At 47.7% G+C, this 25,439-nt stretch overlaps 1 protein-coding gene across 5 annotated transcripts in view; it reads right to left on the bottom strand.

Annotated features, from left to right (window-relative positions):
- The window catches only part of Lrp4 (LDL receptor related protein 4), a 50,817-nt gene that overhangs the window by 24,799 nt on the left and 579 nt on the right, over window positions 1-25,439 (bottom strand). For all 5 annotated transcript variants that reach the window (XM_077798114.1, XM_026399077.2, XM_026399076.2 and 2 more), the window contains exons 2-16: window positions 11,368-11,514; window positions 9,981-10,097; window positions 9,629-9,742; window positions 9,166-9,282; window positions 8,717-8,845; window positions 8,360-8,479; window positions 7,889-8,014; window positions 7,227-7,352; window positions 6,902-7,036; window positions 6,381-6,506; window positions 5,667-5,897; window positions 4,614-4,770; window positions 2,552-2,769; window positions 2,219-2,395; window positions 1,675-1,797 (exon numbers count right to left, since the gene is read on the bottom strand). In XM_077798114.1, the coding sequence (XP_077654240.1) occupies window positions 1,675-1,797; window positions 2,219-2,395; window positions 2,552-2,769; window positions 4,614-4,770; window positions 5,667-5,897; window positions 6,381-6,506; window positions 6,902-7,036; window positions 7,227-7,352; window positions 7,889-8,014; window positions 8,360-8,479; window positions 8,717-8,845; window positions 9,166-9,282; window positions 9,629-9,742; window positions 9,981-10,097; window positions 11,368-11,514 (2,163 nt within the window). The remainder of the gene's footprint in view (window positions 1-1,674; window positions 1,798-2,218; window positions 2,396-2,551; window positions 2,770-4,613; window positions 4,771-5,666; window positions 5,898-6,380; window positions 6,507-6,901; window positions 7,037-7,226; window positions 7,353-7,888; window positions 8,015-8,359; window positions 8,480-8,716; window positions 8,846-9,165; window positions 9,283-9,628; window positions 9,743-9,980; window positions 10,098-11,367; window positions 11,515-25,439) is intronic.

The raw sequence follows: 25,439 nt of genomic DNA, 5'->3' as shown, positions 1-25,439 counted from the left end.
AGGACTTAATCAGGTGGGACAGGCAGACACACCAACCCTTTGTGGTACATGTTATTCTTGCTCTCATTTTCTAGATGAGCATCTCTTCAGTTAACCGAGACCAAGTAACTTGCCTAGAATCTCACAGCAACAGACAGCAGAGAGGGGCTCAGTTCCACTCCAGAGGAAGAGCTGCCCACTGTTCTCTACAGTGTTTTCCCAGCAGACTCTTCTCCATCTTCTGCCCTTACTCTGGTCTGTCTGAATATTTTCCCAGTACAATCATCCCTTGGTATCTGAGGGGCATTGGTTCCAAGACACCACAGACACAAAAATCTGCAAGTCCCTTTTATAAAATGGCATTGTATTTGAATATACCTGCACATATCCTTCCATATACTTTAGTTTCAGGTTTTTTTGTTTGTTTGGTTTTGGTTTTTGTTGTTGGTACTTGGGATGGAACCCAGGGGCACTTTACCACTGAGCTCCATTCCCAGCCCTTTTTATTTTTATTGTTTTAAATTTTGAGACACGGTCTTGCTAAGTTGCTTAGGGCCTCCCTAAGTTACTGTGGGTGGACTCAAAATTGCAATCTTCCTGCCTCAGCCTCCTGAGTTGCTGGGATGACAGGTGTGTACCACCATGTCTGGCTCTTCCATATACTTTAAATCATCTCTAGATAACTTAAAATACCTAATTCAATATTTTTACTATTGATTTGATGCTGGAGATTCCAAATGCAAAACATATTCTATGTTAATAGTTGTCGCACTTATTGTTTAAGGAAGAATGATAAAAAGTCTGTACATGTTCAGTACAGATACAATTTATACATATATATATATATGTATATATATATATGTACCTGCATGTATATACATATATACACACACATATATGTATACACACACATATACATTAAATACATATATTCAAAGTTGGTTGAATCTGCAATTGTGGAACCCACAGATTCTCAACTATATATTTTTCTGCCCATAAGACACTTCCTCCCTAATTTTACCATCTAAGGCCTAGGTTCAATCCCCAGCACTGCAAAAAAATAAAAAATAAAAAAAGAACCCCCCCCAAAAAAACCTAAAACCTAACTTTACCATCTTTTTTCTTCCAAGCTCTGGGAAACCCTCAAAGAAAAGTGTTTGGGGAAGCATTTTTGCTTCTTACTAAGATAACAGAGGAAGAGATGAGCAAGAAGAATGCAAGGGCAAAATGTATTGCACAACACTAGGTTCTCAATCACTGTGTCTGAAGTGAAACCTCTGAGTGTTCTAATTTTGGCTCCCTGATCTAAACACTGAAAGAAAGTTTCAAAACTTTCTTTTGGGGATGAGGCTAAAAGTAAAGAGGCTGGAAATCATTCCCCTGCTTTCTAGAAGAGCCTAAAACCCTCTTTCTGCCTAGAGATGAGGCATCCTACCTGGTGAAATGAAACATAAGCCTGGTTGCAGGTGTTTATACTCAACTGGGTGGTGTCACTGAGCCTTTGGCAACTACTGCTGGGCCCTCAGTCCTCAGTTTTGATATAGGATCCCCAGCCTCTTAAGTTCTTCCTCTCCAGTGGCTACTGAGGAGACTGGCTCTTCCTCTGACAGGATATCCCTCCAACACGTGTCTTTTTTCCTTCCACCCACCCGCACAAGGCACTTCCTCTGAGGCTGGTGTTCCAGCCCCACTTACTCTGGGCACAGGCGTGGCTGCTGATTTTGCGGAAGCCAGTAGGGCAGGCACAGGTATAGTTCTGGGCACTGGGAAGACACAGGTGGGTGCAGCCTCCATTGTTGTCTCCACAGCGGTTTTTCCCTGTTCAAAGAACCCAGAGCAACAAGGTCACGTTAAGACTAACCATTTCCAAACATACCGCCCTCAGGCCAGAGAGTAGGCTGTAAACTCCCCAGAGGGAAGAATTATGTCTTATTGCTTTTTATATCTGCCCCAGCAGCTAGCACAGTGAGTACCTGACACAGAGGAGAGGCCCTGTAAATGTTTGCATGAATTAAATGGAACACTGAAGCCAATGAGTCTGGTGAGTTTTGATGTTGTACTACCCTAAGTGTCCAGCAGAGGGAGGAATGAGCCCGTGTTAATGCCAGCCCTGAATGTCCCCGCCTCCTCCCATCAGAAAAACTGGCAAAAATTGCAAATTACAAGAAATTTCTCAGAGGCTCCAGCAGCTACATCATCCATGAGGCTATTTTGCCTCACCTGTTGTGTAGGTTTTTACCTGCAGGCTGGCGTTGGGGGTGCAAGGTATGAATGTCCATAGGGAAATGCAGCTTGTTGCGAATGATTTCCTGGTTCTTCCCAGTAAACTTATTAGCACTATTGATGCTCTTGGTGTGCCAGTCTGTCCAATACAGGCTGTCTTCAAACACCGTGATGGCGAAGGGATGAGGGAGGCCTGGGGAAAGTCCAGAAAGACCTCAGTCCAGACATGGTCTTGCATGGCCCTGAGCCCAGGCCTGGCAACTGTACCAATCTCACCCTCTGCCAAGGCTCTGGGAGGCAGGGATAGGGGAAAGCATGAGAGATGAAGGAGTGTGGGGAAGGGTCTCACCCTGGCTAATGACAGCCTTGCGATGACTCCCATCCAGGTTGGCCCTCTCAATGACGTGGTGTTTAGCATCCACCCAGTACATGCGGCGCCCAGCATAGTCAATGGTGAGGCCATTGGGCCAGAAGAGATGGGTATCTGCAATGATGCGACGTCCAGAGCCATCCATGCTGGAGGCCTCAATGCGAGGGGTGTTGCCCCAGTCTGTCCAGTAAATGGTACTGGGAAGAAGAGAAGAAATTGAGAGGTGGGCAGCAGAGGATGGATCGGTAGTAAACAGGTTAATAATCAGACAGAGGCTTCTAGCTATTTAACCCAGGGACTCCAGCTGTTTGTCCAGAGAGTATTTTTTTAAATATTCTAACTTAAATGTTTCTAGACAAAAAAAAAAAAAAAAGACAGTTCTATCTTAGGCTGAGATATACCAGTGATAGGTCAATGTAAGTCAAAGTCCCAAAGCTCATGGAATTGACAATATAGTGTAACATCAGTTAGGACAGGCACTTTCATCTTTCTCACAGTTTCTTTCACTGCGGTTGTATTTTATATACATCTACATGCCCAGTTTGTTTCTTTTTTTCTTTTTCTTTACATTTTAGAGGGCACTGGTGATTTTTTTTTTTTTTTTTTTTTTTTTTGGTACTGGGGATTCAACTCAGGAGTGCTTAACTACTAAGTCACATCCCCAGTCTTTTTAAATTTTATTATTTTATTTAGGGACAGCTTCTCAATAAGTTGCTTAAGCCCTTGCTAAATTGCTGAGGCTGGCATTGAACTTGCAATCCTCCTATCTCAGCCTCCTGAACCACTGGGATTACAGGCATGCACCATGGCACCCGGCCCTTGGCACTGATGGTAGAACCCAGAACCTCATACATACTATAGGCAAGTGCTCTACCATCTGAGCTACCTGTTTTGATTTGATTTGATTAATTAATTAATTGGAGTTGAATCCAGGGTGTTTTACCACTGAGCTATATCCCCAGCCCTTTTAATTTTTAAATTTTAATACAGGGTCTCGCTAACCTTGCTAAGTTGCTAAGGTTGCCCTTGAACTTGTAATCCTCCTGTCTCAGCCTCCTGACTCACTGGGATTACAAGTGTGCACCACCACTTAATACTGGTTTATTTTTAATTTTTATTTAATAATTTTTTTTAGTTGTTGATGGACCTTTATTTTATTTATTTATATGCAGTGCTGAGAATCAAACCCAGTGCCTCACACATGCCAGGCAAGTGCGCTACCACTGAGCCATAGCCCCTTATTTTTTATTTTGAAACAGAGCTTACTAAATTGTCCAGGAAGTCCTCAAACTTGTGAACCATCTGATTTAACCTCCTGAGTAGCTCGGAATAGCTCAGATTCCAGGTGTGTGCCACCGTGCACAGCACAAACAGAGTTTCTACAACAGTTAACATGAAACTGAAGGATCTTATAAGACATCTCTTCAGTTGATGGCATTGAATTTTTAAAAGCCAGAGCTGGGGTTGTGGCTCAGTGGTAGAGCACTTGCCTAGCACATGTGAGGCCCTGGGTTCAATCCTTGGCACCGTGTTAAAAAATAAATAAACAAATAAAGTTAATAAATAAAAGAGAAGCTTGAAGAAAAAAAAAAAAGCCAGAAGCTAGGAACTTCCATTTTTAGAGGCTTTGATTCATGAGATTTTTTTCTGTTAGCTTTTTAGTTATTTTAAATTAATAAATTTTATTAATTGGCTCAACCCTATGAGCTAATAATAAAAAAACTAATGACTTAAAAACTTACCTAACATGAATGTTGTATTATATTTAAAAATGCCTCTCTCATTTAATCTTCAGACAACTATGAGGCAGAATTTTATTTTTCCTTAATTATCAGTTTGGAAATGAATAAAGGGAGCAGAAAGAGATTAACAACCCCAAGGCCACATGGCCAGCTGTTGCAGAGCCGGTTCATAGACTTAGGAGTGTCTAGATGCACACCACACTCTGAGGAGACACCTATGAGGACTGGCTCAAGTGGCCTGAGAACTGCCCCTACAGGTTGCAAGAGGGATTTGGAAGCCTGAGACCCAACCTACTCACCCCTCCATGGGGTGCAAGGCAATGGCCCGGGGCTTCTCAAGGTTCTGCCACAGTAGCACCTTTCTGTGGGCCCCATCCAGGTTGGCCACCTCGATCCTTGAAGTCCCTGAGTCAGTCCAATAAAGTTTGTCATGGACCCAATCCACAGCCAGACCCCCTGGTGGAAAAAGTAGAAAAATTTCAGGGATTCTGCAGGGGCTCCTGTGTGCCTTAGTAACAAGAGAAACTAAAGCAGTTTCCGGGGCTAAGCACTACTGTAAGAATCTTGCATATGATAACTCATTTAATCATCACAAATCTGTGAACTAGGTACTATGATTCCCATGAAGATGAGGAAACTGAGGCACAGAGAAGTCAAGGCACGGTGCAACGTCAATCACATGACATTTGCTGAATTCTGGCTCCTGACCCACCCCCAGTTCTCCCTACTGCATCAAGGTCAGGTTTGCAAATTAACACCTAAGGTTTTGTAGAGGCATTTCAGAAGTTCCCAAAGCATTTGAGTCAACTCTGCTCTTAACCAAATCCTTCCTTTCTTCCTTCTTTTCTTTCTTTCCATTTCTCCTTTGCAGTGCTAGAGATTGAACTCAGGGCCTTGTTGCATGGTAGGCAAGAGCTCTACCACTGAGCTACAGCCTGAGCCCCCAATACCAAATTCTAACCCACTTCACCTACTTAGTAGAATAGCCTGAGACTGCCAAGTAAGATGTTGCTGTTTTTTAAAGCTATAAAACATTTGGATATACTTATCTGAACCAATCAGAATAATCTTGATACTAAGCAATCAAAACAAAACTTAGAAGTGAGCTGAAGCTGGTAGAGAACTGTCCACAAGTCTCTAATTCCAGTTATGACATTCACCAAATGTTACATCTAAACCTATAAACTTAATATATACTAACAAATATTTTCTATGTCAGAGTTCTACCCAATACTTCACTGGGAGGAAGAGATGTTCAGCTGCGGAAGGTTTGCAAACACCATCCTGCCCCTTCCACTATAGCTTTGCAGACGGTGTGGCCCTGTCCCTCTCTAGGGGGCCTTGTTGCCTACCTGGGCTTTCTAGTCCTGTAGACACAACCTCTTCCACGTTGCTGCCATTGAGGTTAGCTCGGAGGATCCGGTCCAGGGTGACATCGGACCAGAAGACAAGCTCGCGCCGGTGATGGAAGTCAAGGGCAATGGCATTCTCCAGGTTGTTGAGTAGCAGGGTGTACTCAGAGCGGTGTGGCAGTACCTGCCGGATGTCGATGCGATTGGCGAACAGCAGCACAGGCTCTGGCCCTGGGACAGTACAGAAACAGAGTTGGGCTTCAGAGCTACCACATACTCATCAACATGCTCCCCCAAGTCCTCAACTGTCAGAGGGGGCCCCTTGCCCACTAAAGCATGCCTCAAGCTGCTGGCGTCTATCCTGGAAGAGTGGAAACTTCTCCTACCCCAATCTTTCCACCTCTCAGCAAATCCCTGAGCTCCAGAGCACCTGAAGTCTCAGTGTCTGTCTGTCTGTCTGTCTCTCTCTCTCTCTCTCATACTGGGAATTGAACCCAGGGGTGCTTTATCACCTGAGCTATATCCCAGACCTTTAATTTTTATTTTGAGGCAGGTCTCACTAAGTTTCTGAGACTGCCCTGGAACTTTCAGTCCTCCTGCCTCAGCCTCCCAAGTCATTGGGATTAAAGGTATGTGCCACTGTGCCTGTCTACATGACACTTCTCCATGCTCAGTCCCCCCATGCTCACCCAGCCAAATACAAACACCCCTTACCCAGAGCCTTGCAGCTGCGCCGGTCGGGCCGTAGTTCATAGCCTGCTTCACACCAGCACTGGAAAGCTCCTTCACTGTTGGTGCATCCCTGGCTGCAGTACCCCTCCTCAGCACACTCATTCACATCTGCAAATGCCAGGCAGGGTCAGGAGGTCCCCTTCTGCCATCCTCCTGCCCCAATTCCCAGGCTGCCTAGCTGTTTTTGTTTTTTTTTTTTCCCCACATTCCCATCTACTTTCCAGGGAAAGCTGTGTAATAAGCCATAAAAGGCTTTGAGGCCATGCAAATCTGGGCTGGAATTCCACCTTTGCTATTCACTAGCTGTGCAGCCTTTGGTAAGTTACTTAATCTCTCTGAGATTCCATTTCCCCATCTGTGAAATGAGAGGGATGATCTCCACTTTCTAGGGTTATTGTGATAATAAAATAAGGTCACATCCATCTAATGCCTGACCCTTAGAAAACAGGCTGTCTATCTGCTGTCCCTGCCCAGCATTCTGACTCTGTTCCACACCAGCTCACCATGGCACGTGCGCCCGTCCTCTGTGAGCCGGTAGCCTGTGTGGCAGGTACACTGCACTGCCCCCCGCACCATCTGGCACTTCTGGGAGCAGCCACCGTTGTTAACATTGCAGTTCTCCTCACCCGTCCGGGGCCCTGTGCCAGCCAAGCCAGAGTTGGGAGTTGAGCCCAGAATCCTCCCCCGGACGGCCAACTTGGCATTCCACCTGGACCATGAAGAACAGCTCCCAAAGTGCAAGAGTCCCTAGGGAGGATTCCCTTTGAACCTTATGGGTGGGGTTCAACCACAAACCACAGGCCAGGACCGCCCACCAGGGACACTCACGGCAGTTCTGCTGTGGGCTTTCGTCGCTGTTGTCACCGCAGTCATTGACCCCGTTACACAGCTTCCTCTGCCCAATGCAGCGCCCATTCCAACACAGGAACTGGTCGGAGGCACACTGAGGGCTTCCTGGAGAGAGAGGGGGGGAGAAGGAGGGAGGAAGGGAGGGTCAGGGCTTGGGTCAACAAGGGATGGAAGCCTGTCATTTTCTAAGGTGAGCTAGAGACAGATGACATCGAGGAGGGAGGGTTGGGGTCCACGGCAGGAAACAGCTCAGACAAGACAGGCTGGGCGTCTGCATTCCCACCCCCCAGGACACCACAGCGGATGAGGGATGTGGAACAGAATAATAAAATGCACACACATGTGCAGTGCTAAGTGTGGCAGGGGAGCCGGCGTGGGGGTGTCAGGGGAGAGCCGGTCCCCCTGCACTCGGCCAGGGTGGAAGGTACTGGCTGTGTGAGTTAGTACATGAGCGGCCACAGTCAACAGTGCACCCAGCGGCGACACGGTCACTTGCAAGGGCAGGAAAACTCCAGGCCACGGGAAGGATCTGAATGAAGCATCATCTTGGCCTACCTGGAGAGCTGGAGTGACAGCCCTGACCCCCCACCCCCTGCCACCATCTGTAGGTTAGGGGATCTGGGGTCCCTGGGAGACTCCACCTGTGTTCTCGCAGTTCTCTTCATCGCTGTTGTCTGCACAGTCATCCTCCCCATCACAGCGCCAGGACAGGCGGACGCAGCGGCCTGACCGACAGCGGAACTGTTCCGCTGTACACATGGAGGTGGCTGGGCGAAGCAAAGGCCTAATGAAAGGGTGGCCTCAAGCTTCACCCTGCCACTCCCAGCTGAGCTGCACTTTCTATCAGTACCCATGTCACTCTTCTTGACACATGTGTCAAGAGGTGGTCTATGTGGCATCTTTGTGTGAATCAGAAAAAAAGGTGCCCCTTCCTCAAAGCAATTTACTGCTATAAAAGGGACATCTATTATGTGACTAACATTCCTTTGCCACTGCAGTGCACAACTTATACAACCCTACATGCCATCCAGTATGTCTTCAAACTTTATTGGTAATGCCCTCTATGATCCCACAACACTCCCCTCAGGCTTTGGAGCCATTTTTCCACTCACTGCAGTTGCGCTCATCAGACTGGTCATCACAGTCCGCGTCACCATCGCAGCGCCAGCCTGCATTGATGCACAGGCCACTGTCACACATGAACTCCCCAGAGCGGCAGGGCTGGTGGGAGGCTGGGGAAACAAACATCTTCTGTCTCTAGCTAGTCTGTGAACACAGTGTCCCAAGGTAGACCAGAAAGCCCAACTCCTGCCCCTCCCGGCACCCCAGTCCTCTAACTCTGCCCTAGAGACCAGAGAATCCAGAAACTCCTGTCCTGAGCACCTGCCCCCACTGGCACCTGTGCCTTGCCCCTGGAGGAGTTCCTTCCAGCCTGGCCTCCCCTCCTCCCCGCTGGCCACAGCACTCACAGCAGTCAGACTCGTCTGACCAGTCCCCGCAGTCATCATCGCCATCACAGTGGTAGATATCCAGGATACAGCGGCCGTAGGCACACTGGAACTCCTCCAGGTTGCAGGGGGGCGCTGGCACTGCTGAGGCTGGAAGGAGGGCAGGGAGCGGGGGCATACACTCAGGCTCTCACGGAGGAGAAGGGTCCCTACCCCTCAAAGGGCAAGGTGCTCAGGCAGGGTGACTTCCCGAGTGAGATACGACCGGGGTTCATTTGGGATGACCCTGGAGACTGCCATATTCAGGTGGACCACCTGGAGCACCTGCACCTCCCCAGGTAAGCCCAGGAGCTGATTCCTGAGCATCCCCCACCTGCCCACTGCAGCGCACTCCTCGGCCTGCCCTGAGCCCCGGGGACGGAGCCTTCTCCCTCGCCCAGCCCAGTGGCCTTAGGTCTGGGGCCACTCACGACAGCTTTCCTCGTCCGAGCCATCTTTGCAATCCGTGTCACCATCACAGTACCAGTGCTCGGCAATGCAGCTCCCGTCACTGCAGCGGAATTCCTTGTCGGAGCACTTGCGCATGTCTGGGGAATGCGAGGGGACGGTCATGCCAACAGGCAGAGTCCCACAGGCACCCCTCTTACCATCCTCCCTGACCCCCAAATCTCGCTGGCCCTAGAGGAGGGTGTCTGATGAAGCCCCTGGAAGAACCCACAGATTCAGTGCAGACTCTGGAGGACATCAGGCCAGGAGAGCCTGGCCTCAGGTTCCTGGGCCACGTTTCCTGGGAGCCTGGACTCTTCTCCCCTCCTGCATTCCTCCAAGATCCCTGCAGCAGTATTGGGGCCTTTGCTGCTATCTCCTCCCTTGGTCATACTCCTCTCCAGCCCCCCCAACCCTGCCTGCTTCCCCAGAGAGCCCACCACTCACCACACTGCTCATCGCTGTTGTCACCACAGTCATTGTCACCATCGCAATGCCATAGGCTCCGGATACAGTAGCCATTCTGGCAGGGGAACTCATCCTCCTCGCACTCTCGGGGGGCTGTGGGCACAGAGCAGTCAGGCTGCTGCAGGCAGTGGGATGAGGTACCTGGAGCTGCCCCTGTGGCTCAGGAGGATGTGGCCACCTCTCAGGGGCTTATCTGACCAAGAGAAGGAGGTCAAAGGACAGGACAAACTGCTGAAAACCCAAGAGTTCATGTGGGCCTGGGGCATCGTTTTCTGATTAAAAATCCTTTCCCAACAGAGCCCGGTGGAGTCTGCTCCCCTCCAATACTCACGACAGTCCTGTTCATCCGAGTCATCCTCACAGTCATTGTCCCCATCGCACACCCAGGAGCGGCGGATGCACTTGCCATTGTCACAGTGGAAATCCAAAGGGGAACAGGTGGGCAGCACTGAGTCCCAGGAGAAGAATGGAAAAGTGAGTCAGGCAGGCAGGCTAAAATGAGCCAGAAATCCTTTCCCAATACCCTTGTTCCAAATCCCCTGTCCTTAGCCCTGCCCTGTGGACTCCCACCCCTGCCTCTAACTGATGGGGAAGTGAAGCAGCTGGGAAGACAGAGTAGCCTGATGAGAGACCCACAGGGTAGAAGCAGAAGAACCCAGAGAACTCAAAGCCACTAAGAAAGCAGCAAGAAAAACACGGCAAGTTTTTTACTCTTATGAAATGATGATTGACACATCTGGGCTCAGTTTCCAGTTCTAGAGTTCATTATTTATAACACTGAGCAGGTCATTTACCTTCTCTGAGCTGTAGTTTCTTCTATGGTACAATGGGGATAATTACACCCAGCTCATAGAGGTCTTTTGAGATAATGCATATGAAAGTGCTCTATGAAAGTGAAGCATTTATCATTACCACAATTAGCTAAAATGGTTAGGGTTAATGATGTCTGGGTTGTAGGCTCATTCTCATTAGGCCAATTAGCCACCCCCAGACATAGAGACTGCAGGTCAGAGATTTTATCCCTGAACCCAGAAAACTGGCTTAGCAGTGATATTTTTATATATCCAGGACAGGACACCCTGGCCATCGTCCATATGTTACTATGCCAGGGGAAAAGGGAAATTTAAATAGAGGATAAGATTTCTTATAATGTTATTTTTAAAAAGGTGTGACTATACAGAGCACCAGAACAAGAAATGTGGAAATAACCCATATCCATGTATAACGTGTACCTTTTTTAAAAAAAATATTGTTTTTGATGTTGATGGACCTTTGTTTTATTCATTTACTTATATGCAGTGCTGAGAATTGAACCCAGTGCCTCCCACATGCTAGACAAGTACTCTACCACTGAGCCAAAACCCCAGCCCAGTGCATAAATTTTTAAATGCACAAATTTGCAGAACACATATACAAATCATATAAATATAGTGAGATCTATTTAAAGAGACTACTTATGGTTTCAAGAACATTTTCTTGTATACTGGTTTCAAGTTTGTTTTACTGAGCATATAGGCATGAACCACCCAAATATGGGATAACTGGAGGCATATATATTGTGAAGAAACCTCTGCTCGGTCAATACCTGTCACTCTAGCAAGAGTCTAACTCTCCTGGTCCAAAGCAGTAGATGCACTGAACACTCATTAGCCTTGTCCTTGGTCCCACTTCCAGGTCCCTTTTCCACCACCTCCAACCACAGCAGGGGCAGCACTTACTACATCCATCCTCGTCGCTGTGGTCCCCACAGTCATTGTCTCCATCACACTGCCACTGGGCAGGAATGCAGGTGCACTCGCCGAGGGCACTCACTGCACAGGTAAAGTGGCTTCTACCACAAGCACATTCAGGGCTGCTGGCCAGACCTGGGCAGAGGAGAAAGAGGGAGACTCAGTTCCTGCTCTTCAAAGCCTATGGCTGGTCACTATCACCCAGGGAGCCACAGTGACACTGCAAAGGAGATGCAAAGGATCTGATTGTGCCTCCCACCCCCATCCAGGGGTTAAATGGTCCAAAAGATACCCTCTGGTTTGGGGCTCACAGACAGCTCAGGTGACCGGGTCCCATGACAGGGCTTTTTCGCACAGCACCTCTAGAGGCCCAGAGACAAATGGTGCTACCTAGAGGTTGACGTTCTTGGAAAAAGCAAGGCTGAGAACAGACAGGTGAAGTTGATAGGTCTCTATATGCCTCTTTAAAACTAGATTGAGATATGAATGCTTTTGCCTCTATCCAAGAATAGACCCTGGCACGCTGACCAGGGAGGGTGAGAATAATAGTGGAGTTTAAATAGTGGCGCCTCATTAGGTTAAAGAAGTCACAGAGGGAGCAGGAAGCAGCCGGCCAGTCCCACGGTCAGAACTTGCTCTTTTTTTGTTGTTAGTAGACATATTCATTACATTTATTGTAATAACTACTCCATCATAGGATTGACTTGAATCTATTTGAACAAAAGATGATCTGAAAGCAAAGCTCACTAAGTTGGGTAAAGAAAGCAAACATTCCCAGTCATTTTTTGCATGAATATAGATGACATTTTAACACAGACCCACAGTCACACGTTATGAGAGAGTAAATTTTACTCACAGTACAGAGTCTCTTCATGTAAGATCATAAAAATACAATGCAATGTGAGCCCAGGTTAAAAATTAAATGCAACAGCTGGTATCAACACGCACACATGGCTTCTAAATGGGATGAGAGAGACTGAATCTGGTGTCTGCTAAGACTCATTATGGGGGATAATCAGGTGTAAGGAACTAGAACAGACTGAAACAGGAAACACAACCATGCCCAACAGTCACACAAGGTCAAATGATCATCTCCACGACCAAAAGAACCCACATGAAACCCTCAGCCAGCCCAGGGAGGCAGTCAGCATCCTGTGCTCAAGCAAGTTCCCAGTCAGTGGCAGGAGATATCTCTGCACCCAACAAAGTCATGGAAGGCATGAGGAGTCTGCTTTCACGGGGACACTGGACACTTCTAAAGGAAAGTCTGGCATTCAACTCTCAAAAATGAAATAAAAATTAAGCAGAACCTACTGAAGGATACATGTGAAGTGATTATAGTGTAACCTTCACTTCCCAGTGGGTATAATTTAAAGACTCAAGATTTTAAGAGCACTCCAAAATTATGCTACACAAAAGCAATCCTAAAACAACTTGGCCTCAGTGAGAATTCCAATGGCTCGCACTGAGAGCCTGCAGCTACCTGGAGATGGCCTGAAATGGGCAGGGCTCATGGACTGAAGAGCCCCACTGCCCTTTGACCCCGGTATCCAATTCTTCTAGAACACTTCCAGTAGGAAAGGCAAAGGAGGGTTTTTAGTGAGACCAAGTGAAGATGAGGGCTATCCTTTTATCATCTTCAAGGCATTTAAGGTTTTTCCTTTTAATAGTCATATTTTAGTTGTTTAAAGTGACAAAGTTACTAAATCAATACCTCTGGAAGAAACAGATTCCCATAAGTTCAAAAGACATGCCCTCCCAGGATCATCCAGCGAAAGGTGACTTTGGGAAGCAGTCTGTCAGTTATGACTGGGACCCACATTATCAAGGCACTGCAGAATTTGGGGGGAATTCTTTTGCTCACATTAATAGGCAACTGTAAAACTGGATCCTCAGAAAGTATTTATGGAAATAGATATTCTCTTTAGCAAAAGAAAAAAAAAATCCTCATGCCTGGCAGATTATAAAGGTTCTTTCAAGCAGCAGAGAAATCCCCACACCGGTAACACTAGCTGAGGAGTCCAGCAGGTACCAGGCGCAGGTGATCAGACCTTAGTTTTGAGGAGGGTGACCAAGAGAGAAGTGGGGACCGAGGCGGAGAAGACCTGGCCACCTCAGGGCAGAGTAACTCAACCCAATCAGGGCCATGGCCTAGAGGAAGGCCAGCAGACACAGCCCCTCCCCCAGCCTCCGCAGCACGCAGCTGGGCTTCCCTATTGAGCATCAAGCTATCTGCCTGGCCAAGTCCCATGACCGGCTGCTGTGCCCCCTCCCCAGCGTGCCCAGCAGGATGCCCTGGGATGGCGTGTGAATGGCTCAGTGCCCCTGCTCCAGCCTCAGCTGGAACAAAGGGTTCTGCCAGGGTCACTTCCCCCTCCCAGCATTCATCTAGCCCGCTGGCTGGGCTGCTTGCAGCTGGGGAAGGAGGGGGCCAGGCTCCTTGCTCATCTCTCCCCCCAGCTTTCTTCTCCTCTTCCTCCCCTAGACTAGGCCCTGCCCTCAGGCTGGGCTGGAAGTGGGAAGGAGTCAGCTCCCAATCGCCACTCCTCTCCTTACTCTTCACCTGACCCAGCTTCACTTTCCTGATGCTCATCCTCACTCCCCATAACAATTACTTGGCCTGACCTAGGGATTAAGACCCAGAATGAAAGGGTAAACCACCAAGCCCTCCAAAAGCTAGGAGAGACTCCTGGACCCATCTCTCTCCACTTCAATCCCCAGGGTAAGTGTGAGCACAAGGCACACACTCCTAATCTGAGATGGATGAATGAACAAATTGATGGATGGATGGATGGACGCACAGACAGACAACCTTTGGGGCCTATGAACCTCTAAAGCTGTCAGTAAAATGTATGTTTCTGGGGTAAGGGACCACAGATTTCTACCAGATTCTCAACTGAGGTGTGGCCCTCCCCCTCCTCATACTAAGGGAACCAGCTGTCTTAGAAAAGATGCAGGATTTCCTGCAGAAGGCAAGGGAGTCCATCTGGGAGTGCAGAATCTCCCCACACCTCACAAGAGGGCCTCATTGCAAGCCCAGAGCTCCCGTCTCTCTGGCTCTCTCTGCAAGTGCAGGCCAGAGGATTCTTCCCCAGGGAAGCATCGAAGACTCAGCTGCCCCAGCCCCATGCTTTCTGGACTGTTCTGAGCGCTGAGAAGAGAGGAAAGCTTCTCTCATTCAGAGCCTGAGGAACACTGGCTCATTGCAGTACAGGCCTCCTTTAAGGAACCATGGCTGGATTAAACAGCAAAGAATAACTTCATGCAATGAGGCTCTGACACAGAGATCCCCTTGATAGGGAGGCCTGGGGAAGAGGTTTAAGGCTTCATCAGTGGGTCTCAGCTAGGGATGATTCTGCCCCTCAGGGGATATTTGGCAATGCTCAGAGACATTTTGGTTGTCATGAGGGTGATGCTACTGGCATTTAGTAGGCAGAAGTCAGCGATACCGCCAAACATCCTCCAGTGCACAGGACAGCCCCTGCTCCCCAATTATCTGGCCCCAAATGTCAACAGAGGTTAAGAAACACTGCTAGCCAACACAGCAGGGAATGAGGACACACCAGAGGGGATAAAAGGGGTGACAAGAACAGGAAGAAAGAGGGGACAGAGGGGAAAACACTGGATCCCAGCAGACAGAACTGGGTTCCACGGATTAGTTGGATGGCTTGTGCAAGTCACTTAGCTCCTTAAGCCTCAATGTCCTTATTTGTACAAAAAATTTTTAAAAATAATAATAAAAACAAAACAAAACCCAGTGCTACCAGGATTGGACAAGAAAATAAAGATGGAAGAACACTGAAGATGCTCAAACCGTGGAGACTGGGTGTGTGGGATACAAGGCCCGCATGTTCCCCAAAGGCCTGGATTTTAAGACTCCAAGTACCAGGACAGGGACGGGAGGATGGGCAGCATCCTGGTGCGCATGCCAGGGAGAAGTGCAGAGGGCAGGGGATCTCAGCTCCTGCGCCTGAGGGCCCCACCCCCACCTCTGGCTGAGTGATAACAGAAGTCCTGATTTCCCGGCAGATTTCAAGAACAAAGCATTCCATCGGGTGGGCATCGAGTGAGTTGCAGGTGGCTGAGAGTCACGACTTCCTGCATGTCAGAGCAACATCTGAAGTCAGCGCTGTGGTGAAGGTCAGGCAGCCAGCAGCCGGGAGCCCCCGACTTGGGCATTCATACAGGAAGCAGACACATTAGACGCCAAAAGGCCAGCTTTTTTGGACAACTGCTGCCCTTCTGGGATGCCCAGAGGTGGAATTCTGCCTTTTCAGTTAAGTCCTGGCTGTGATCCGAAAGGGCAGCTTTTAACCCTTTTTAGGTAAAAGAATGGAGAGTGAAGAAAGGGAACAAATGGCTGTGGATGGCAAAGGCAGCCTCCGTGTTAAGAAGTATTGAATTAGAATAGTCAGCTCTGCTTCTGCCCTCAAGAGCTGTTTGCCAGCCCCATTGCAAGCTCCCTGGCCCCCAGGGGCTTGGCAGTAGCCCTTCTCCTAAAATAATCCAACAAGAAAAAGGGTTCCTGATCTCTGATCAAGTCATTAATGTTTGGGATATATGTTAACTGCCCACTGGATCTTCTTAAAAGGTTAACCAAAACCTCACTATTTACATCTCATCTTCCTCAGCCCAGTCACCTTAGCAATTTCTCAATGCTTTCTTTTGAACTAGAGAAGGAAAATACTCATCGAGTATATTAGACTCAATGTAACATGATAGCACCACTAATTCTACATATTTAAACAAATTAGTCAATATCTCCAAGACTCAGTTCACTCACCCATAAAATGGGTAGAAGAACAATTTTACTTCAAAGGGTTGGGGGAAACTCTAGTTAAATAATCCCATGTAAACTGCTTAGCACAAGGCTTTCACACAGCAAAAGCTTCATAATAATAAAACCATTGTTTGCTGAATACTTACTAGGTGCTGTCCAAGTACATCTCTAAGTGCTTTTCATCTGCTACATCACTGAATGGTCTCCACAACCCCTGGAGATGGTATGCTTATTATTATCACCAATTTATAGCAGAGGACAAAAAGCAGAAAGGTTAAGTTTGTAGATAGGTCACAGGGATATTAAGGGTTGGGGCCAGCACTTACCCCCAGGAAGGTGATTATACTGCCTCCCAATAAGTAATATTGCTATTGTGAGAATCTTCAAAGGTCAAAAGGGGAAAGTACAACTTCTGGGTTCCTCTCCCTCGTATATCCCCTAGTAGCAAATCTGTAGTGAATTAATGGGTCTCAAACGGTGACCTTTCCTTCTGGTTACTGCTAAGGTAAAGACCAATTTCCTTTGCCCTAAGGTAAAGTAGTAAAGCTGGGAAAAATCTGGAGCCTCATCCCTTTTGAACCAGCACTTCGGTGTTATGTGGGTCCAGGAAGGAGCAGGGACTTCTGACAACAAATAATTATACTTTGCAGTTTCTCTTTAGAGTTGGTGAGCTACTTTGGTGTGAACACTTGCATTCTCTTTCAATCATCACAGTATCTTTGAGTAGTTACTATAGTGCCCATTTAATAGATAAGGTGGAGCTGAGGATGTAGCTCAGAGGTAGACAGCTTAGGAAGCATGTTCAAGGCTCTGGTTTTGGTCCCCAGCACAAACAAACAAAACCAGGAAAAGTCACTGGCTTTGGCCAAGGTTGGTAATGAGATTAGTAGAACTAGGCCAACAGCCCCACTCTGACTCTTAGACCAGCATTCCAGTATTCTTTCAGTGTGACCTCAGAATGCAGACTTTTAATAAGCTTTGCAGGTGACACCAATGCACAGTCAAGTGTCTCTATCATGCCATGGAATGCTCAGTTAAAGGTGGGCCACACCTGTCACGTGGAGGCACACTGAGGACAGTGACTACACACAGCTGCAAAGCAGCTTTTTCAAGTTGAACCAGAGATAAGAAGGCTTAAGGAGTGCCCAGTGAGGTTGTGGAAGATTCTGGCTACGGGGTGTGGAGGGACTAGGATTATAATGGCAAGGGCAGGAAGCAGCAGTCCTAAGAGCATGCTTTCTTCCGTCCTGCTAAAGACTCCTCTCTTCCTGTCCACTGGCAGCCATGGAAAAGTTATCAACCTAGGAAATGAGAATAAGTTATTTGAAATTTCTCTAAAGTACATCCAGGTCAATGATTTCAGCTCCTTGGGCAGCCTACTTGGTGACATCTTTCCCGGAAGGAGACACCATGTAGCAAGACAAAAATGATAAAATTAAAGGAGTGACAGCAAGCAACCACATGGGGATGACCTTATTTTCATCTAAAAGATCTAAGAGATACCGATGTCTGAAGAGACCCGTACAGAGCCACTGTCTGAGGGGAGTTTGCCCAGGGAACATTAGTACCTATATCCCTGCCCCCCCCCCCGAAAAAAAAGGTAAGCAGTTGGCAGCAGGAGGCCAGAAAGTAAAACCTTCCCTGACACTCCCCTCCTGGACCCACTTGGCCCAGGTTGAGTGGGAAGCCCCTGATCAGGGCATTTTATGTTGTTCACTTATAGACTCAGCTTCTTGGCAGTTGGAATAGTGTGATAGCTTAGTGTTTGTACTCCCAGTGCATAAGTCAATGCTTAGTATGTATTAGATGACCAATAAAAGTTTATTATTTCAGTGAATGAATGAACAACACTTTCCTCTAGAGTCTTGTAAGACATAGTGTCAAAGGAAGAAAGAGGCCCAGAATATAAAAAATAAATGTAGTCATTTCCAGGCCTGGGGATGTGGCTCAGTGGTTAAGTCCCACTGAGTTCAATCCCCGGTACCCACCGCCCCCCAAAAAAGTAGTCATTTCCTACCTAACCAGGATTCAAGAGAACTAGAATCTTCTCCTTCCCCAAGCAGCTTCCTAGTCCTATCCTGTGAAGCTTATACCCTCTTCCTATAAGAGTTCCTTTTCTCACTGCATTATCTGGCTGTGCAATGGACATGTCATGGCTGTACTTGTTTCTGTCTCTTGGTCCATTTTATTCCTCTGATCCCTAGAGGACAGGTTTACTTGGTTCCTCTCGAAAGGAACGCATCAGACACATGATTACTGGTCCCAGAAAACTCAGCCCTCTCTTAAACACAGAAAAGAAGCTCGTAATGGCCAGCCTGCAAAGTGATAAGGTGGAAGTGCATAATGTTAGGACCCCAGGAAGCATACGGCACAAAGTGCAAATCCTGGCTCTGCTAGTTCCTACTTATCTGACCTGGGCAGTAATTTCATATCTTAGTTTCTCAGCAGGAAAACTGGGGCAAAAAGAACCCCTACCTCATATGGATGCTGTGAGAATTAAAGTACTTGATAAGAAGCACATGGCATCAGGCTTGGCAAATATTGGTTGTCCATAAATGATAAATCTGGGGCTGTGGGGTAGAGCTCAGTGGTAGAGCACATGCTTAGTTAGCATGCTGGAGGACCTAGGTTGGATTCCTAGCACCAAAATAAAGAAAGAAAGAATAAAAATAAGATGGGCACAGTGGCAGGTGCCTGTAGTCCTAGCAACTCAGGAGACTGAGGTAGGAGGAGCCCTTGAATCCAGGTTTAGGGCCAACCTGGGTAACACCATGAGACTCTGTCTCTTTAAAAAAAAAAATTAAAATAGGACTGGGGAGGGATAGCTCAGTGGTAGAGCACTTGCCTAACATCTGAGAGGCTCTGGGTCTGATCCCCAGTATGACAAATAATAATAAGTTAATTAGTTAAAATAAAATTAAAAAGAAATGATAGCCCTTACTATTACTATCACAGATTTGACTAACCCCAGAACTGTCTTATGGAACCAACCCATTACTAAGACCTGCTCTTCTGAGCTTGAGATGGTTACAATACCTGCTGAGTAGCTTACTGTGTATCAAACAGTGGTGCCACCTCCATGGGTTGAGGTGGTGGCAGAAATGACCACAGGAAGAGGCAAGGCTCCTGCTTTACTGTCTCTCTCGGGAGGAGCTTGAGGCACAGGGTATCCTTTATCCTGGCCTAATTTATTACCAACTAATTCCTAGGATGCAAGTAAGGAAGACCGAATTCAGAAATGGATTTGTTTCCTCTTCTGTAAAATGGGAGTCTTCATGCTATTAATTTCGTAAGGTGGCTAAGAGGTTTAAACGAGATAACACATGAAGTTAACAGTAAGCAGCTATTATTGTTGTTGTGACTGTGATCGCTAACCACACTGTCTTCATCTGGATGTACTCTCTTTCTCAACCCAGTCGTATAGCTATAATCCTAGGCTGTCTCTATACAGGTTCTCAAAATTCTACTTAGCCTCCCCAGAAGCTGTCAAAAGATTTCACAAATCCAACATGATTTGAACATGGCTGTGCTCTGTGAAGCCTGCTCAAAATTGTGCTTTCCTTTCCCTTAAATGTCAAAATGAGGTCCACCCAGTAACAAAGGGCTTTGGGGAGTGACAGACCACATTTTCTAAGAGACTTTTAAAGCCTAAAGAATTCTGAATGCATTGGGATTCCCTAAGAAAATGACTGAAGATACAAAAAAGGTTAATCTGAGGGGTAGATCTTTCCAACCTAGATCTTCTGGGCCAGGCTGGGTATCAAATACTCTGATCTAAGATGAGGTACAGGTTGGGGAAGTTCCTAGCTTAGACCCTGGGCTCAAATCCTGATGTAGTCACTCAGTGGCTATGTGACATCAAACTGCTCTGAGCCTCAGTCCCTCATCACTAAGCCAGGAACCTAATAGTGCCTGCCTTATAAGTGAAGAATAAATGTGACAATATACACAGTGCCAGGGACACAGCAAAGCTCTTAAAAATGTTAACTTCCCCAGAAGAACATTATATTTTGGCGGGGCCGGCAGGTGGGAAGTACCAGGGATTGAACTCAGGGGCACTCAACCACTGAGCCACATCCCCAGCTCTATTTTGTATTTTATTTAGAGACAGGGTCTCACTGAGTTGCTTAGTGCCTTGCTTTTTGCTGAGGCTGGATTTGTTTATTTAGTTTTTTTTTAATATGGTGCTGGGGATCAACCCAGTGCACTAGGCAATCGCTCCACCACTGAATCACAACCCCAGCCCCTGAGGCTGGCTTTTAATTCACAATCCTCCTGCCTCAGCCTCCCGTAGCTGCCGGAATTACAGGCATGCACCACCGCCAGGCAGAACATTTGTATTTTTTTTTAGACTACATGTCCCAGTCTGTGGTGCAAAAATGGTCACCAGAGATCATTCCCATAGGAGCAGAAAATTCTCATTTGAGGGACACACCTTTTAGAGCTATTGGGTTTTACTGCTTCTCTGAGCCTATATAGTTGAAACTTGCTCAAACTGCTTGGGGAGGGGAGGGTGGAAAGAGGAAGAGGGAGCTCCCCTTTCTTATTTGTTAGGCTATGGATATTACAAGCTGGCACTTCCATTTGGTTTCTAGAAGGCTGTAGTCAACCCAACAGAGACACTGTCTCTCATTCTCATGCATGCTCCCAAGGTGGTGGCAGGCAAGCTCCCCCGGCTGGGGTCATGGAAAGGGAACCCTTGCCACAATTCCACCTCTGCCCCGCCCAGAGACTTGACAGAGAGAGATCCCTGGAGATACCCACAGCCTCTTCATTCCACGTGCTAATCGGGTGTCTCTTCCAGTACCCTACTCTGTACCTGCCTGGCCCTATACCCAGACAGGGGGAGGGTCCCTCTCTCTCTAAAAGGCACTGCCTGAAGTCAGGAGCTTCCTGGCTGTACAAACCTCCGGTGATAAATTATGCAGCAGCACCTTTGTGTCGCTGCCTCCCGGGCCAGATGGGAGGTTTGCTCCCAGTCTTTTGTTTCCGGCTTGGCTGCTGCTCCGATCCTGGGCTCGGCACAGAGGTGAGGGAGAGCTCCTACAGGCCAAGTCAGGGCTTGCCGCAAGTCCCAGCCAGGCTTTCCCCAGCTGGGTCTCAGGCAGCACTCCTCCCCTCCTCACTGTCACCTGAATAATGGGGGAGCAGGGCGTCAGGGAGCGCTCATCTGTGAGCAGGAATGGGAATGCCTGGGTGCACTGAAAGAAAGAAGCCTGCTCCGTTGGGCGTAAGAGGTGCCCAAGGGCACCTAGGGTGTTTGCTCTTGCTAAATCGAAAATGCAGAACAGAAAATATTCAAAGGACTGTCTGGAAGGTATTGAGAATCCATTCTTTTAAGTGGCTGCTCTGGGTTACAGTCAACTTTCCACAGCTCCCAGAAACATCGCATTACTGACACCAACTTAAAAAAGAAGAAACAAAGACAATGGGGGGTCAAACTTGGGGTGGAGGAGTCCAGAGCTGGAGGTCTGTATCAATTATCACCGCACATTGACAGGATTTTGGATTGAAGACGGTTGTTATGGGGGAAGCAGGCTCCCAACAGCCCAGCCCCCAAATTGGGGCAATTACTACCTTATGAGCTCTGAGGCTTGACTCTCTCCCTAGACCAGTGGGAGGGAGAGTTCAGAATTCTAAACTGTTCCAGCTACAAGAGACCTCCCGCAGCATCTCTCACCCTGGGTCACAGCGATCTTAGGGTGAGAGGTTGCTGGGCTGCATTGCTGACCACTCAACAGGGAAGTTCTCAAAGAAAAGTTCCATCGCCTGCACCTCTCTTGAGAGAACTAACGCAGAACAGGCTCCCCTAGACTCACATTAGAGCTTAACAGACCTCTTTCTCCGGAAGTGTAAACAGGTAGGAAATCTACTTAGGTTTCATTAGATTTTCAAGGGAGCAAAGCTCGGGGAGCACAGGCAAGATCTTTCAAAGAGAAAAGGAAAAAAAAAAAAGTGAAATGAAGAGGGACCAAGCCTCCACTTTAGCACATAACACTGTAGTATAATTATTATAATTATTTATTTACTGAGCTCCAATATTCCAAAGTCAAGAACCATCTCTGACCCAAATGCTATCAGCTGACATTTATCCAGTTCTACAACAACACAGTAGTTGTGCTGAATCGTTTGAACATACTATTATCTCATGCCTTCTTAAGTGAAAATTGACTACTATTCCATTCTCCCCACCTCACCCTCATTTGCAGATAAGAATCCTAATGTTCAGGGAGACTCTGTTTTGCTCAGGATCACCAAGAAGTACCAAAAGCCAAAATTCAAACCCAGGTCTGCCTGTGCTTCTTAATTACTGAGCTATGTACACAGTGATTAGATTAGGACTTGGCAAATATGTTTGCTGAATGACTGAACAAATGAATGGGTACAAGGCCCAGGTTGGGGAATGCTCCTGAGTGTACTAGGGAGAAAGAGCCTGACGCTGCCAGCTCTAAGTTGGAAGGACAGCAACAAGCACAGGGCAGTCATCAGAGCTATTTATAGGGCCAAACTCAAGCTCTGCCAGACAACCAGTCAGCACCTAGTCACCCCTGGGACACTGACTCCCACTAGGCTGAAAAGAGAAAGGCTTTGGCTGCTGAAAATGAGATGGCAACTCAGACACAGCCTGGGACCTAGACACCCTGTGCCCAGGCAACTGGGACAAAACTTGTGGCTAAGTTGCATCAAGGAAGTAGAGAGACCATTGCTGACCAACACAGCCTGGAATGGTCCCTTAATTATGAGATATGCCCAGTCACAAGAGAGACAAGACTAGTTCTTAAAGTAATCCCTGAAATTATTCTGTTCCCATTCAAGAACCTCTCGGTATTGATTCTTTTTTTCTTTAAAGAAGCAGCAACATAAATAATCCTTCCCATTTTCCTTCTTCTCGGGGATCAAGACTAGCAGTTAATCAGTAGAGTGAGCAAAGAGCTATAAAACACCCTGTCCTCTGTGACCGCCTGTGTTCTGTGCTGGCCCGGAAGATGAACATGCCCAGTGTACTCTGTAACAGACATGGACAGACTTGGTTCCCTTGCAGCTGTCATTCTTAATACCATGGGCCAGTCCCAAAGATGTTATCTGATATCCAACAGGGGACAGAAGAGGAAATCCAAAATCAGTGACAAGCTAAGCATCTTTCACAAATCCAAGAGATCAGGGGACAAGGTGACTCAAGTACCATGACAACCATGACAATAGACAGATGGGAAGGAGACCAGTCTCTGGTCAACTCTTTTGCACTCATCCTCAGAAGTGAATTTTTATCCAAAAGCTCATGGCAGAATTCTCAACTTTTCGCTTACCTAGAAGAAACCGCCAGGACAAACAGTTTCCACTCTTCATATAGTCATAACCCTCAGGATGAAAATAGCTATAGCTATTCCCAGCCATCAAATTTCCTTCCAAAATCTTTAAGGGCGGAGTGTTATGTAGGCTGAACTCAAACCTAGAGACTCTAGGAAAAACCCAAAGGACTAGCAGATTCCAAATAAGCACCTAAAATTTTAGTGTCCTGAGTTCACTTCTAGGTGAGGTCAGGTCTGCCTAACTGATCCATTACTACATTTCCGGAACTACCGTGTCCCTGAGATCCTGGGATTTAGTGTCAGGGATCCTCATGGCTATAGTTTTGATTGTGCTGGTTCTAGGCTCTGCAATTGCTCAGTCTCACCGAGAATCTGGTCTCCTACAGGCTCCCAGAAGGGCTCAATATCAGGCCCAGCAAAAATGTAAATCTCCCTGCCTCTGCTTACCCTATGTGCACAGAAAATCCCTAGACTTAGAAATGTCTATTATATCTTTTCTCCCACTTAAAAAGGAACCCAAACCAGCGATCGGGAAACCTATCACTCTTTTTCTGTAAAACATTAAATATACATTTTTCTCTACCCCCATCCTCTATTTGGATGCAATGTGTGCAGTTTTGACAGCTCTGGAGCAGTAAAATTCTCTTGGCCCGTCTCAGCCAGGGAACCTTCCAGCTCCCCATTCCCTTGGGCAGAAGGCGACAATCTCCTCTCTGGCTTTGTTGGTATCCGTTTTACCGCACCCCCCCCCCCCGCCTTTTTTTTTTTTTTTTTTTGTCCTAGTGCCTAACCATTTCCCTTGATCTTTTTCAAAACTTCCTCCAGGGGGCCGGGAGGAAAGTTCCATCCCCTTTCCTTGCAGCCCGAAGGGGGAAACCCCCCAAAAAGTATAGCTGTCCCTTTAAGGGGCCCATGTGGTGGGAAGAACAGCTACATTCCTACCCCAGTAGGGCTGCTGTCCCGACACGCCGAAGAGGCTACAAATAACCTTCTAGGAGAGAGCCCGGGAGGGGCAGAGCGCAGAGCTAAGAGGAACGTGGGTCGGCCAGGCTACCACTTCTCAGAAAGGGCTCAATCGGCGCTAGAGAGGATTGGAAAAAGCCACTGAAAACTCACGGAAAGTTTAAATAATAGGCATGAGAACTCCGTTTTGGATTCCGGACATAAAACAATCTTTAAAGCAAGTGCCCAGACATCTCCACGCCCTGCCAGGCAAGTTCCGAAATCTGCACAGTTTCCACACGAGCTCCTCTACCTTAAAGAAAGAAGCGGTGCACGGCCAGAGTCTGCAGACCCCTGGGTTCTGAACCCCACCCCCTCATCCGGGCAGCTAGGAGAACTAGAAGATTCGGATCTCCCCCCGCACTGAAGAGCGGTGGGTGAATGAGCTGGGGGCTCAGAGATCAAAGTTCTTTGATCTTTGGGCACACACTTAGAGGCAGCTGCTCTATCACGGGGTGCACCCATGGTCGTAAGCGGCGGCGAAGAAGCAGATGCCACTGGAGTCCTAATCACACTCCAACAGTTGCGAACGGGCACCGAACACGTTATTAATAAGGAGCAGATGAAGCAGCAGTCCTGATCCCATCCGCCCAGCTCCCCTGAGGCCGAGGCCCCACCGCGCGGGCCAAGAGGCTGCTGCCTTCTGAGGTTCAGCAACACCCGCCCCCTGCCCCCAGCCCCAGCCAGGACGGATCTGCGGGAGTCTTCCAGCAGTTCCTTCCCAAAGTTCCTCCTCAGCCCCTTTTCCAATCCTCTCCCCCCACCCCTCCCCTGGGGAGGATCCGGGGCAGGAAGCTGATTGGCCGCAGCCAGGAGAGGGAACCCAAAACACCACTAAGGGAAGATGCTGCAAGCAAGCAATGCCCGAAGACCCTCGGTGAGAGCCGGGTCTGGGGGATTTGTTCCCGAGTAGAGGAATCCCCGGTGCTCAAGTACTTAGATTCCACCGAGGCCCCTCTCCGCAACCC

The sequence above is a fragment of the Urocitellus parryii genome, chromosome 4, assembly GCF_045843805.1.
Source record: "Urocitellus parryii isolate mUroPar1 chromosome 4, mUroPar1.hap1, whole genome shotgun sequence".
Lineage (NCBI taxonomy): Eukaryota > Metazoa > Chordata > Mammalia > Rodentia > Sciuridae > Urocitellus > Urocitellus parryii.
The sequence above is the reverse complement of the archived record's forward strand: the minus strand, read 5'-3'. Positions and strand labels throughout refer to the sequence as shown.